General features: G+C 43.0%; 1 protein-coding gene across 1 annotated transcript in view; it reads left to right on the top strand.

The window, feature by feature from the left end:
• The window catches only part of rims4 (regulating synaptic membrane exocytosis 4), a 94,203-nt gene that overhangs the window by 23,706 nt on the left and 56,042 nt on the right, over positions 1–14,455 (top strand). The window contains exon 2 of the mRNA XM_079579341.1: positions 11,723–11,861. Within this exon, the coding sequence (XP_079435467.1) occupies positions 11,723–11,861 (139 nt within the window). The remainder of the gene's footprint in view (positions 1–11,722; positions 11,862–14,455) is intronic.

The raw sequence follows: 14,455 nt of genomic DNA on the forward strand, positions 1-14,455 counted from the left end.
GAAAAGAAAACAGACAGGAAGTACTGGCGCTCACACCTTTAGGTCAGAGGAACTAGCATAAGTACCAAGAAGTACTACTGTAAATACCACTGTAAGTACCACAGATTTACCGGCCCGTAATGTGAAGTGTTTCCGTAAATGGCTCTTTCAGACACAAATCAAGTCATTTTTCCGGGTAAAGTGTCTCATTTCAATAAGAGCTAGTATTTCTGTCAGTAATCCACTCCCGTCTTTCCCCCGTTGACCTGCCGTGTCTCGTCTTCATCGTCGGGCTAATTATTTCTCCGTCTTGAATCGATGGCGTGGCCGACTGAAATGCAAATGTCCGCCTCTTTCCCGAGCCGCGGCGGCGTCTTCGGGGGCTCTAATAATAGGCGCGTGCGCTCAGCAGAAAGAGTTCATTTTGGAGAAAGGTTGGAAATGCTTATCTCCCTCAAAGTAATTAACGCCGTCTGCTCTTTCTGCTGCTGGGACTGTTCCCGAGCCAAGCGCCCGCTCGCTTTCGTGAAGCCTTAGTCATCGCTGACGCCGCAGCAGCCCCTCGTTTTCAGAAGCAAACATGGCTTCTGCTTTTGTGTGTGTGTTTGTCGTCGGGCTGTTTTTAGACACAACCTACTTACTTTGTCACTTTGTGTGAAAGTTAAGAGGAAGGAAAGTATGTCAGAGTGCAGTACCGCTGCTGTCCACTGGGCCGGGAGACACAGGACGGATAATGTTACTGATGCTTCGTTTGGGGGCGGGGGCTGTTTGTTGTTTCAGTGCGAAAGGTTTACAACTTAAAGATGTACAACGGGTTCCAAATGATTATGCAAATGATGTTTTTCTAAATTATCAACTCAAATGGCTGCAGCATAACTTTCCAGTCTTTAAGGAACAGCCACCGTTTGTCCACACTGTGATATGTTCTTCCTGAGCTTAGACGAGTTGATCCGTACCTGTCTGGTCTTTGTGTTTGTGGAAGAGCTCGGTCGCTTCCAACTTCACCCCCGTTTGGAGCCATAGGAATACACTGGGAGAGGCCAAATGCTAACAACATCTTTGGTCGTTTTGCGTGACTGAGCGCACGCACAGAGACCAGACAGGTACACATCAACTCGTCTAAGCTCAGTCAATATCTCAGTGTGTTCCTTTAAATCCATTAAACTTGTGAGTTTTTGTAAAGTTTCTGCTTGGATTTCTTTCGGAGGCTTCTTATCGAGGCGGGTTAGACCAAACCAAAAGTACCCAGTCTGTAAAGAGGCAACATTCAGTTGTGTTTATTCCCATTAATCCCCATATATTCCTGTGAACAGGTGACGTTCACGATGTAGAATGTGATGATGTCATAATGTCAGGTGGAGGGCGGGGCCAATACAGCTCTATGGGAGAAATACAGTTTTTGTAAGAAATCTCAAAAACTAAAACTGACAAATGTTTTTCCTCATCAGTGTCTGATCGTGATCGGATTCACAAACTTTATTTTTATTTTTATATTTTCTGAAAGTCTTTTGGACAAAATCACGGTCATGTTTTCACACATTGTCGCCACTTTTTCAGAGAAAATAATTGTACATTAGTTCATATGTGCTGACAGAGGAGATCATGAACTTTGTGACAGTTTTTGTTTCATGTGGATTCCTCCAGTAATGACTGAGATATGAGCCAAAAAACAGACATCAACATATGCATTTTGTCAGTTACCGTAGTTACCGTCAGTTGCTCCACCTCAATGTTAAGTCTATAGATACAGATGCATCTCTGGAATCGCCCATATATGGTCATTTTTGAAAACAGTTAAGGGGGAAAACAATTTTGAAAAAATCTAAACTTTCTCTAATTATTCAAAAACTACTGTAACAAACGCTGAATTATGAATATAGTTTCTACTAAATAAAGATACAAAGACATGGGGAGGAGCAAAGTGGCTCAACAGCCCATAAATACATGAACAACGGAGAATGCTAACATGATGCAACATGTTAGCATCGGGCTAATGCTAACGGTTAGCTAGCGCTTGCTACAACTGCCGTTTCTTCACTTCTACTGAACAATCTGCTGTGAGAAAATATCCACATGGGCCCGATTTACACCTGACTTTATTTATGTGATAAATAAGTTCATATTCACCAGAAAATGGCAAAAAAGAGGGAAAAACTGTTTCCCAAAAGATTCTATTTTCCCCTCGGCGAAGCCACGCCCCCTTCTATGACGAGATGCGTCTGTATCTATGGCTCTCTCGGATGTTGTGATGTCACGTGAACGCCGCCTATTCCCACACGTTCCCGTTAAGTGTATTCTCACAGTGACAGGAGACCTGAGCACTGGACTAATGTGGTCCTGTTTCCTGGTTCTTGTCGGGACCCGAGTCGGGACTCTGCTGCCGCTACAATCTGACCTGCTGGACACAAATGAACCCGGTTTACCCACAGCACCTTTGTTTTGTAGATGGTGTTATTGATTCAAAGTGGCCGTTCATGTTTCGCTCTGAGTTTATCATAGAGTAGAAATAAATAAAATGATCTTGACTTGTGAATTAGCTTCACTTCTCCTGACCATGGCCGCCAAAGCAACAAAACATGGGATCCCTGGGACAAACTTCCCCCCCTGAGTAACGCCCCGCCCCCTCGCCCTCTCAGATCCCGAACACACCTGCTTTTACATAACCAGCCCGGCGGCGCCCCCTCCCCGCCGCCACGCGCCCGCCGCCACGCCCCCCCCCCCCCCCCCCGGTGGTCTCCCGCGGTAACGGCAGCATCCGCGGCCATGGCAACCGACAGCGGTGACACTTCGTCCTCTCCGCTCACGCAGGACGAGAGAACGAAAGGACAGAGAGCGAGAGGAGGAGGAGGATTGTTCTTCTGCCCAGATATTTATATCGTTACGGACGGAGACGGACGACGCTCAAGTCATTATTTTTACTCATTCATAGGAAAACGTAAACTTCTAACAGGACAAAAAGAGGGCGGGTCGTCTCGTGATGGGAAGGTTCGAATCGCACACTGTCGTCGTGTCCTTGGGCAGGACACTTCCCCCTCCTCGCCTCCAGTGTCTGCGTGCACTGGTGTGTGAATGAGAGGGTGAATGGGCGACTGGTTCTTTACTGTAAAGCGCTTTGGGCCGCATGAAGGTAGAAAAGCGCTTTATGAGTTCAGCCCATTTACAAAAACGAGACAAAATGCGAAAAGTTGCTGCTTTGTAGAGAAGTCGAGAAGCTTTTAGATTTCAGTAAAGCCAAACTGGAGAGAATGTGCTTGTTTAAAGAGGGGGTGTTCTGCTTTTCTCAGTCCCATAGCACCAGGCTATATCACACTACAATGATGACAAACCTTCTGTTGGTCTGTAAATGCAGTAAATTAGACGAAAAAATGACAAAAAAATGACAAAAAATTGACAAAAAAATAACAAAAATGTGATAAAAATTTGACCAAAAAATGCAAAAAATTGACAAAAAATTGACCAAAAAAATACAAAAAATTACAAAAAAAATTACAAAAATGTGACAAAAATGAGTTGAATACCCAACAAAAACATGATGGAAAAAAAATCTGACGTGAGGAAAAAGATCCTCTCGGTTCAGGCGGGAGTTAAGAGGTTAAAGAGGGGGTGTTCTGCTTTAAAGAGGGGGTGTTCTGCTTTAAAGAGGGGGTGTTCTGCTTTAAAGAGGGGGTGTTCTGCTTTAAAGAGGGGGTGTTCTGCTTTAAAGAGGGGGTGTTCTGCTTTAAAGAGGGGGTGTTCTGCTTTAAAGAGGGCGTGTTCTGCTTTAAAGAGGGGGTGTTCTGCTTTAAAGAGGGGGTGTTCTGCTTTTGTCAGTCCCACAGCACCAGTCTATATCTCACTACAATGATGACAAACCTTCTGTTGGTCTGTAAATGCAGTAAACTAGAATAACTGCCTTGTATAAAATGTCTCTCTCAAAATGGCTGTAGTGAATGTCTTGAAATCGGCCTCTGTCTCTTTAAGAACCTCTGAGCCTTTAGACACGCCCCCTCCACACGCTGTCTGTGGCATCAGTGGGGAGGGGGTTCTGCTGAGGAGCAGTGGTTGGTTACTCGGCTGGTGACCAAAGCTCGGAGGCGTCTCCAGGAGGTGGGGGCGTTCCTAGGAGGACTCAGGCAAACCTATCCCTAAAATGGCCGCCATCAGCCGAAAAATCAACAAAAATGTGACAAAAAATGACAAAAATTCAACAAAAATGTGACAAAAATTCAACAAAAATAAAAAAAAAATGTGACAAAAAAATGTGACAAAAAATGACAAAAATGTGACAAAAAAGTGACAAAAAAATTACAAAAATGTGACAAAAATTCAACCAAAATTCAACCAAAATGTGACAAAAATTCAACAAAAATTAAAAAAAATGTGACAAAAAAATGACAAAAATGTGACAAAAATTCAACAAAAATGTGACAAAAACGCGACAAAAATTCAAAATAATGTGACAAAAAAATGACAAAAAAATGACAAAAATGTGACAAACACCTATCCCTAAAATGGCCGCCATCAGAGTTTTTACAGATTACTCAGAAATACGTGAATGTGCCAAGGCAACACTTCAGCCATGTTTTTAATGAGGGAGTGACAGAATAACAGGATGGAAAGCTGGAAAAAGTCCATTTTGCACAACTGACCAAGAACAAGGGAACACAGGGGTAGAAATACATGAGGAAACGGGGCACAGGTGAGACACATTAGGGCGGGGCAGGCAATAACGAGAGGGAAGTCAGACAGAAAATCACAACAGACCAAAAAGACAAGTCAAAATAAAACACCAAGGACATAAACACAAGAAAACAAACCAAAACAGGGCAACAGAAACAGACCATGACACCTCCTCCCTTTTGGGCATTATTGTGTTTCTTTTCTTTTTCTTCTCACAACTTGGAACTTGGAATTGCTCAAATGAACTAAACTAAACTAAATATTATTGCTAGGTGAGAAAAAAGACCAGGCGTGTCCAGAGTAGGTTAGAAAGAGCTCCTTTTTCACAGCTTTCAGTGCAAACATGACGTCAGGGGGTTTGTTTTCCCTGCAGGGGCAGCGCAGACGCCTCGGGCACTTCCTTTTTTATTTTCTTTATTTCTTTCTTACAACAAAAATAATGAAAAAAGATGTTTTATAGATTAAAATCAGGCCATAAGACACTACATTACAGACGTCGAGCACTTCCTGTTTGACACTATGACGTAAACAATGAGCAGGATTCAGGAGGATTGGGGTGTTTTTGATGAGGAAATGGCAAAACAACATGGCTCTAAAAAGTCAATTGTGCGTTATATAGAAGGTTTAAGGCGGGTGGTGAGAGGTTCATATTGCAGTTTTGTCTTTCCTGATGAGAGAAACCTGAAAAGAGCTGATTTCCCGGTAATGAGAGGGATAAAGCAGAGTCCAAAAGGCTCCTCTTTCTGGACTCAGAGGAGACTGAGCTTCTTATTGTCACCATGAGAGAACTCAAAGTCCTGAGTGTTTTAGATGGACAGAGGCGTCGTGATGCAGATTTATGAAAAACTGTTGCCGATTGTTCAAGGCCGTGGGAACCCAGGGTGCTGAGGGCGCTGCAGCTCCCCCTGGTGGATGGTTTGTGAACTGCAGGCAATATTAATCCCTTAACTCCCACCTGAACCGAGCACATTTTCTCCAGCTTTACCCCAATCCAAAAGCTTCTGGAAAAAAGGTGTGAAAATAGCGACAAAAGTGAGACGAAAACAATGATGAAAATGTGACAAAAGTGACAAAAAATTAAAAAAAAATTTACAAAAAATTTACAAAAATGGACAAAAAAGTGAGAAAAATCTGACCAAAAATTGAGAAAAAATTGACGAAAAATTGACGAAAAATTTACAAAAAATTTACAAAAATTTACAAAAAAGTGAGAAAAATTTGACGAAAAAGTGACAAAAAATTCAAAAAATTTACAAAAATTGACAAAAAAGTGAGAAATTGACGAAAAAATTTAGAAAAAATTGACAAAAAATGACAAAAAATTTACAAAAAAGTGAGAAAAAATTGACGAAAACTTTACAAAAAATTTACAAAAAAATTAATAAAAATTTACAAACAAATGTGAATAATTTGACGAAAAAGTGACAAAAAAGTCCTGAAAATGTGACGAAAATTTGACGACTGCCCAAGAAAAAAAGTGATGAAAAAAAATCTGCCGTGAGGAAAAAGATCCATTTAGTTTTTCTTTCAAATGAGGCGTTACACTGGCCTACAGGATTTGGGTAAAGCTGAACTGGGGAAAATGCTCTCGGTTCAGGCGGGAGTTAAGAGGTTAATCAATAGGATTTATGCACAGAAAAAGTATTTTGGGGGTAAATGTTGTCCCTCAGCGCCCCCTAACTAAAACATCTCCCCACGGCTCTGCTATTGTTTCAAAGCGGTTGGTTTTCCGGCACTGTCGAACAGATGGGTCACGATGGGGAAAAAAAGTCCATCAGCTCCACTCTCTCCCTTCCCATCGCTGGGGATGAACTGGAGGAACAGAACATTGATGCAAACTTCTGGAATAAGTTGAATAGTGCGGAAAAATATAATTGAACTACGCCTGTGCAGATGTCGCCTCAATACTCGCAGCCGGGATTCCTTGTTTGATCCTGTGAACGGGCTTTGAGTTTCCCCATTCCTCAGTGACAGATAAACACCACGTCATGAGACCTGCCGTCACCGGGACATGTTTAATAACCGGGATCCTCGAGCGGATGGAAACACTTATTAAACAGTGACCGAATGCTTTTATGTCACATCCCACACCCCCCGCTTCCATTGTGGAATTCCGGAGTAGAAGTGGGAATAAGATGTGACAGAACTGACTCGACACACAGCCGGCGACGTCGCTCCTTCTCAACAACACTGTCCAAAACTAAAACGGAAAGTCGCCTGGATTTAAGCCACAGTTCTGATCTGGGGTCAGGTCGAGATTCAGCAACACTTGAGCCACTTTTCCTCTGGCAGACTCGACGAAATCAAAATAATGAATTGAGCCAGATTAAATGTTATGGTTTTATTTTATTGACATATTAGTAACTAAGATTTTTTCAGAGGGGATTTTGGATATTTTGTTTAGTTTTTCACTAAACTAATCATCAGTGAAAAAATCTGTAAAAACTCAAATTCCGCCTAGGGCTGTGCAATTAATCGAAATTCGATTACGATTACAACAGTAAACGATTACAAAATTAGCATAATCGCCAAAAATCGATCATATATTTTTTTTTATTATTATTATTTTTTTAAATGTTAAAAAAACAAAAAAAAAAACAAAAAATCAATTTTTTAATTTTTGGATTTTTGTCTTTTTTTAATGGATTTTTGTCACTTTTTTGCTGGATTTTTGTCTTTTTTTGGGGGATTTTTGTCACTTTTTTGATTTTTTTTTTAAAGGCAACAAATAATCGTTTGAATAATCGTGATTTCAATTATGACAAAAATAATCGTGATTATTATTTTTTCAATAATCGAGCAGCCCTAATTCCGCCTGTTTTTTTGGTTTCAAAGCTGAATAAATCAGGCTAGGAATTAGATATTAAAAAATCCCTCTGAAAAAACCTTCAAAACCTTGTTGTGTCTCAGCCTGTAAAGTGTGGAGTCTGTGGGAGCTTCTATAAGGGCTCAGGCTCTGCCCGAGTGCGGCTTCTCTCATTCAGAGAAAACCAGCCCTGAAGTTTTGTAGCGAGTGCGCATGCTCGGCCCGTTCTTCCACTTTTCCGCTCCGGCGTCTCGTAGGAGGAAAAACACCATATTTGGGTGAAAGCGTCATCACGGGGCCCCTTAGCAGGACACGTGGATGTCAAATCTGTCAATGTTTATGAATGAAAACCCGCGGGAAAGACGGCCTTTCTACTTCCGGGTCGCCCCCACCTCGCAGACAAAACATCATCAAATAAACATCATCATTTTTATATCTGACATGAAAACTAAGATGTAAAGGGAGGAAAACAGATACAAATCTCCACTTCCACCACTGCGGGAAACATCAATACTTTCACCTAAAGTGTCTCGACTTAAGGGCCACGAGCAAGTGCGAGAGTTCACCCTAAAGAACGTGCACTTTACCATGATGACTGACACTTTCCTCCCATAAACCAAAGTCGATCCCTTCACTTCCACTTTATCTTCTCTCCTCCCCCCTCCACAGAGAACTGGCCCGTAAGTGTGTCCGCCATTGATTTAGCCTCCCTCCGCTGTGAGATCTATGTCCCGCACTAAACCAGGCATCCGTCTGCGCCTCGTCCTTGTGTTGGAGAAGCCATTTCTCACCCGGCCTCGTCCCGTCCACGCCGGCGAGGGCAGCGAGGGACGGACTCATCGACTTATGCAAAGAGGGGTGAAGCGGGGACTCACTGCGGGGCGGGGGGAGCGTAACGGGAAGAGCGGTAGTTGAACTGAATCACGGACGAACGCCGTTTATGGGAATGATGATAGAAACCTGAAAAGAGCTGTTTTCCCGGTAATGAGAGATTCTCCAACAATAACGGGGATAAAGCAGCTCGTACGTGTTCGCCATCGAGTCCAAAAAGCTCAAGAGGAGACTGAGCTTCTTATTGTCACCATGAGAGAACTCAAAGTCCTGAGTGTTTTAGATGGACAGAAGCGTCGTAATGCAGATTTATGTAAAACTGTTGCCTATTGTTCAAGGCCGTGGGAACCCAGGGTGCTGAGGGCGCTGCAGCACTCCCCTGGTGGATGGTTTGTGAACTGCAGGCAATATCAACCCCTTAACTCCCACCTGAACCGAGCACATTTTCTCCAGCTTTACCCCAATCCAAAAGCTTCTGGAAAAAAGGTGTGAAAAGAGCGACAAAACTGAGACGAAAACGAGGATGAAAATGTGAAAAAAGTGAGAAAAATGGACGAAAAAGTGAAAAAAAATGTAAAAAAAATGACAAAAATCTGACCAAAAATTGAGAAAAAATGGACGAAAAAGTGACAAAAAATTTACAAAAAATGTACAAAAAATTGACAAAAAAGAGATAAGAATTTGACAAAAAAATGTGAAAAATTTGACAAAAAAGTGACAAAAATTGACAGCCTCGTCCCGTCCACGCCGGCGAGGGCAGCGCGGGACGGACTCATCGACTTATGCAAAGAGGAGTAAAGCGGGGACTCACTGCGGGGCGGGGGGAGCGTAACGGAAAGAGCGGTGGTTGAACTGAATCGCAGACGAACGCCGTTTATGGGAAGGTTTTGTCGACTTTACCTGGCCTTTTCCTCTGGACTTTTTAAACCTGTAATCATTCACCGTACCACGTTTTGCACAGGAATATGTTACGTATACACTGTTATAACACGGCTCCTTCCGGGTCTGAAACAACAACATATAAAAGGCCGGGGGGTGATACAAGTGTTTATGGGATGATTGGAGGGTCTTTCATCTCCCCCTGGTGTCTCTGGACAGAAAACCACAATTGCAACATCCCTGCCTCCAGGTCGGAGTCACCAATACACACTAATGGAATCACAAAGAAGAAGCTAACAGGCTAACGGGCAAAGCTAACTGCGGGCTAGCGCGACTTAGTTTTTCCAGTGAAGTTTGTTTCTCGCTTTGTCTTTTCTGTCAGCGTAGTGTTTACTACAACATGCTACGACACCTGCAGTGGCGCTTATGGCCTCTAGGGGCAAGAGTTACTTAGCACTGCTTTACTTTTTCAAGCTTTCCCTCATGTTATTCTGTCACTCCCTCATTAAAAACATGGCTGAAGTGTTGCCTTGGCACATTCACGTATTTCTGAGTAATCTGTAAAAACTCTGATGGCGGCCATTTTAGGGATAGGTTTGCCTGAGTCCTCCTAGGAACGCCCCCACCTCCTGGAGACGCCTCCGAGCTTTGGTCACCAGCCGAGTAACCAACCACTGCTCCTCAGCAGAACCCCCTCCCCACTGATGCCACAGACAGCGTGTGGAGGGGGCGTGTCTAAAGGCTCAGAGGTTCTTAAAGAGACAGAGGCCTATTTCAAGACATTCACTACAGCCATTTTGAGAGAGACATTTTATACAAGGCAGTTATTCTAATGTACTGCATTTACAGACCAACAGAAGGTTTGTCATCATTGTAGTGTGATATAGACTGGTGCTATGGGACTGACAAAAGCAGAACACCCCCTCTTTAAAGCAGAACACCCCCTCTTTAAAGCAGAACACCCCCTCTTTAAAGCAGAACACCCCCTCTTTAAAGCAGAACACCCCCTCTTTAAAGCAGAACACCCCCTCTTTAAAGCAGAACACCCCCTCTTTAAAGCAGAACACGCCCTCTTTAAAGCAGAACACGCCCTCTTTAAAGCAGAACACCCCCTCTTTAAAGCAGAACACCCCCTCTTTAAAGCAGAACACCCCCTCTTTAAAGCAGAACACCCCCTCTTTAACCTCTTAACTCCCGCCTGAACCGAGAGGATCTTTTTCCTCACGTCAGATTTTTTTCCTATCATGTTTTTGTTGGGTATTCAACTCATCTTTGTTACTTTCTTGTCACATTTTTTTAAATTTTTTTGTAATTTTTTTGTATTTTTTTGTCAAATTTTTGTCAATTTTTTATCATTTTTTTGTCATTTTTTTGTCATTTTTTCACATTTTTGCCATTTTTTTTGTTGTCATTTTTAGTCATTTTTAGTCAATTTTTTATATTTTTTTGGTTACATTTTTATCCCACTTTTGTCCCAGTTTTGTCATTTTTTTGTCAATTTTTTGTAATTTTTTTGTCAAATTTTTGGTCATTTTTTGTCATTTTTTATATTTTTTTGATACATTTTTATCCCATTTTGTCCCAGTTTTGTCATTTTTTTGTCACATTTCGTCATTTTTTCCTCAATTTTTCGTCACTTTTTTGTCACATTTCCATCATTGTTTTCGTCTCATTTTATACAAGGCAGTTATTCTAATTTACTGCATTTACAGACCAACAGAAGGCTTGTCATCATTGTAGTGTGATATAGATCTTTAAAAGAGCCTTGTATTCGGCTCTACGGCAGGCTAAAATTTGCGTAATAATATTTTCGAGTTAAAAATTGGACCCAATCATAGTTTCTGTCCCAGTCGTGATCCGTTGTCGCTAGCATTATATTAGCAAACTGTCGCTCGCCGTTTTGTCGAGGTTTTATCGATTGAATTCCCAGGTTCTAATCTTCAAAACGAGGCGCAGCGTGTCCATATTCACTAGATTTACTAGGTTAAAGCGGGGAGGATGTGTGGAATCGATACCCGATATTGTATTTTCTCCTGATGTCAGTATCGGATCGGTGCATCCCTGGGTGGAGACATCGACTTTTCAGTTAATGGTGAGATTTTTAGCTAGTTTTCTCCCTTAACGTCTATAAAGAGTAGAAAAAGACACTAAACGTGCTTATTTTAGGACTTTTTCTTCTTCTTTAGGACTTCAAGCTTTAGGTCCTGTTTTCTCCAAATTAAGTTTCTTCAGACTCTCCACTTTCGTAGATCCGACAGACGACATTAGGCACATTGAGTTGCCTTGTGTACGAAATGCGTGGTATAAATAAAGTTGCCTTGCCTTGCCTACAAACTGTCCAGGCTTATGCTTAAGAATATGTTTAAGTTTTTCTTCTAATTCCTTGCTTGATTTATTGAGCCTTTGAACAACAACAAACTTTTTTCCAACTAATAACGACCTTCAAAAGCTAAACCAGAGCCAGAATCCCCTCTGAAAGAATCTGTGTAACTAATAAAACCTGAAACTCAGACCTGGCTCGATCCGTTATCTGGAGTTTGATGTGTGTTCTTTGTTTTGGCCTTCCAGATGCAGAGGGCCGCCGCCTGAAGAGCGTCCAGCGCAGCACGGAGACCGGGCTGGCCGTGGAGATGCCCAGTCGCACCATCCGCCAGGCCAGCCACGAGTCCATCGAGGACAGCATGAACAGCTACGGCTCGGAGGGAAAGTGAGTCAGTCCTGCTTTAGTCCGGGCTCTGCTGGAGTACAGCTCAGCGGGCACAGGAGTTAAATGACTTTTAATTACTGCGCAGTGGGCTCTGTGGACAGACAGGCACCGCGGGGGAGCCGGGCTGAGGGAACTCAAACAGGCTCGGTAGTACTTGTCTCATGACTGGCATTGTGCAGGTTCAGAGTCACTGCAGGTCAGAGCAGACAATTACAATCAGAGCAGCACATTCAGACAGACAGATACTCACTCACTTACTCACTCACTCACTCACTCACTCACTCACTCACTCACTCACTTACTTACTTACATGGAGATAAATCAAAGTCACTTTTTATTAGTCATGTCACAGACTTCATTCATAAACACATTGTTTAAAGTGTAAATATCAGGACTGGCCATATGTCCATTCTGGAAGAGCACAGAAGGGCCACTGGCTCTAGGGCCACCGGTCTGGCCTCTCAGTTTACCTGACCCTGACCCCCGGGCGTAACCGAGCTTTACCCAAATCGGAAATTCGGAAAGTGCTGGCGCATTCCTTCCTCATGGTAGAGGTCCTGGGTCACTGACCAGTCGCCCATTGACTTTTATGGGCTCTGTACAATTACAATGTTGATTTTTGCATTATATATGTATGTGCACGAGACGTGCACGACAAGTAGAGTGCATTAGTGAGTGTTTGAGAGGAGGGGAGCGCTTCGCGCTCATTTTTTTTGGGTGAGTGCGCTCCGCTTCGCTCCGCGCCCTGTCCAATTACAATGTTTGTTTTCTGATACATGTGCACGGGACGTGCACGACGAGAGGAGTGCGTTAGTGCATGTTTGATAGGAGGCGAGCGCATCGCGCATCGTGCTTGTTTTGTGCGCTCCGTGCACTCTATATGATTACAAGAGACCCTTCGCCGGCCCTGATGGCGCTCGGGCCTAATGAAAATAAAAATAAATAAATGGCATCAGCACAATTCTAATATAACTGCTCTTAAATGTGTCGCCTGCTTTACTTAAGGAAATGTACATGAGTAATTTTACTAATTACAAAACAATCTGTGAAAAAAGTAAGAATGTTGAAGAAAATGCCTTGTACTCGTATCGAGTACTTAAGTCAAAGTACTCGTACTCGTATCGGTTTTAGAAAAAGTGGTATCGGTGCCTCCCTACCTGCATCCCAGCCATACAGTAGGGGGCAGCATGCGCTTTTGTTTGGCCTGCAGTCGGCCAATGACCTCAAAGAAGAAGAACAGCAGCTGTTCCCCTGGGTAAGGCCGGCTCTGAAGCTCTCGTTCACAAACTGCACAGATCTGACAGTCGACCCATGAAAGGTTCAGGAGTTAGATGCGAGTGTTTGTGCTTAGAGGCAGTGATTTAACGGTTTCAGACGCAGCCCATGTTTGTCTGTGTCCCGAGCCAGTCGAAACACAGAAACAAACTAAACCATGTGTTCACCTGTACTCCCCCCCCACCCATCCCTCTCCCTTCCCCTCGCCGGAGTCCGGTTGGAGGAAAACGGTTGTTCTACATCAGAGCCGTGGGAAGATGTTTCAGTTAGGGGGCGCTGAGGGACAAAATTTACCCCCAAAATACTTTTTCTGTGCTTAAAGAACAACTAACCCCAAAATCAACTTTTTTTTCTAGCTAAGTTGTATAAATGGGTATCTTATAGTGTTGTCTACATGTATCTGTCACTATTTTAACAATTTAGTGCATATTTGTTGAAATCCTGTCTTTGTGTCCAAAACCGTCTGTGTGGCGCCATCTGCACCTTATCGAGTGCATTACATGCTTTACTGTTGGTTTCCTTCGTGATTAGCTCTGAGCGGGGCGCTTACGTCAGCAGGAGGGCGCCGACGTCAGCGGCCTCTCTTCTGTGGAGTATAAAAGCAGCCCACTCCGCACACGCCCCCGTAGCGAGTTGGAGTTTGGAATAGCGAGTGTCTTTATATCGATTTTCAGGTTTGCGATTTATTAGCGTAGCTTTTAGTTAGATTTATTACATAGCTTTTAGTTAGATTTATTAGCATAGCTTTTAGTTAGATTTATTAGTTTGTCGTAGTTTAGATAGTTATTAGATTTAGTTGTAGTTTAGTCTTAGTGAGAGATTAGTAGCATTTAGCATAAGAATTAGCTAGGTTAGCTGTATTTAGTGTTCTGTATTGTGTAATATTAGGTGTAGTGTTGTAGTCTTGTTTGTTAGGATGGGGAGAAAGTGTAGTGTTGTAGGTTGTCATAGTTCTGTAGGTTTACATTACTTTCCTCAGGACTTAGAAATTAGGCGCCAGTGGCTGCGCGCAATTGGCCTGGGGGAAAACTGCGAACTCCCGCCTCGTGCTGGAGTTTGCAACCAACATTTTGCTTGCGATTCCTTCGCCAACTCCTTGGAGTTTGAGCTGGGCTACAGTAAGGTTCTTCGTTTGAAGAATGAGGCAGTCCCCACCCTTGCTCTTCCACGACTGAGCCCACCGACACTGCTGCCCCGCCAGCAGGACGATTTCAGGCGCCAATCTGAGGTGAGTGAGAATAACAACAACCTAAAACTGCTACTAATGTCATGTAAGTAGAATTTCGATAGTGCACGTTGAAATAGATTGTAGTAGTGTC

This window comes from Gobius niger (assembly GCF_951799975.1).
Source record: "Gobius niger genome assembly, chromosome: 20".
Lineage (NCBI taxonomy): Eukaryota > Metazoa > Chordata > Actinopteri > Gobiiformes > Gobiidae > Gobius > Gobius niger.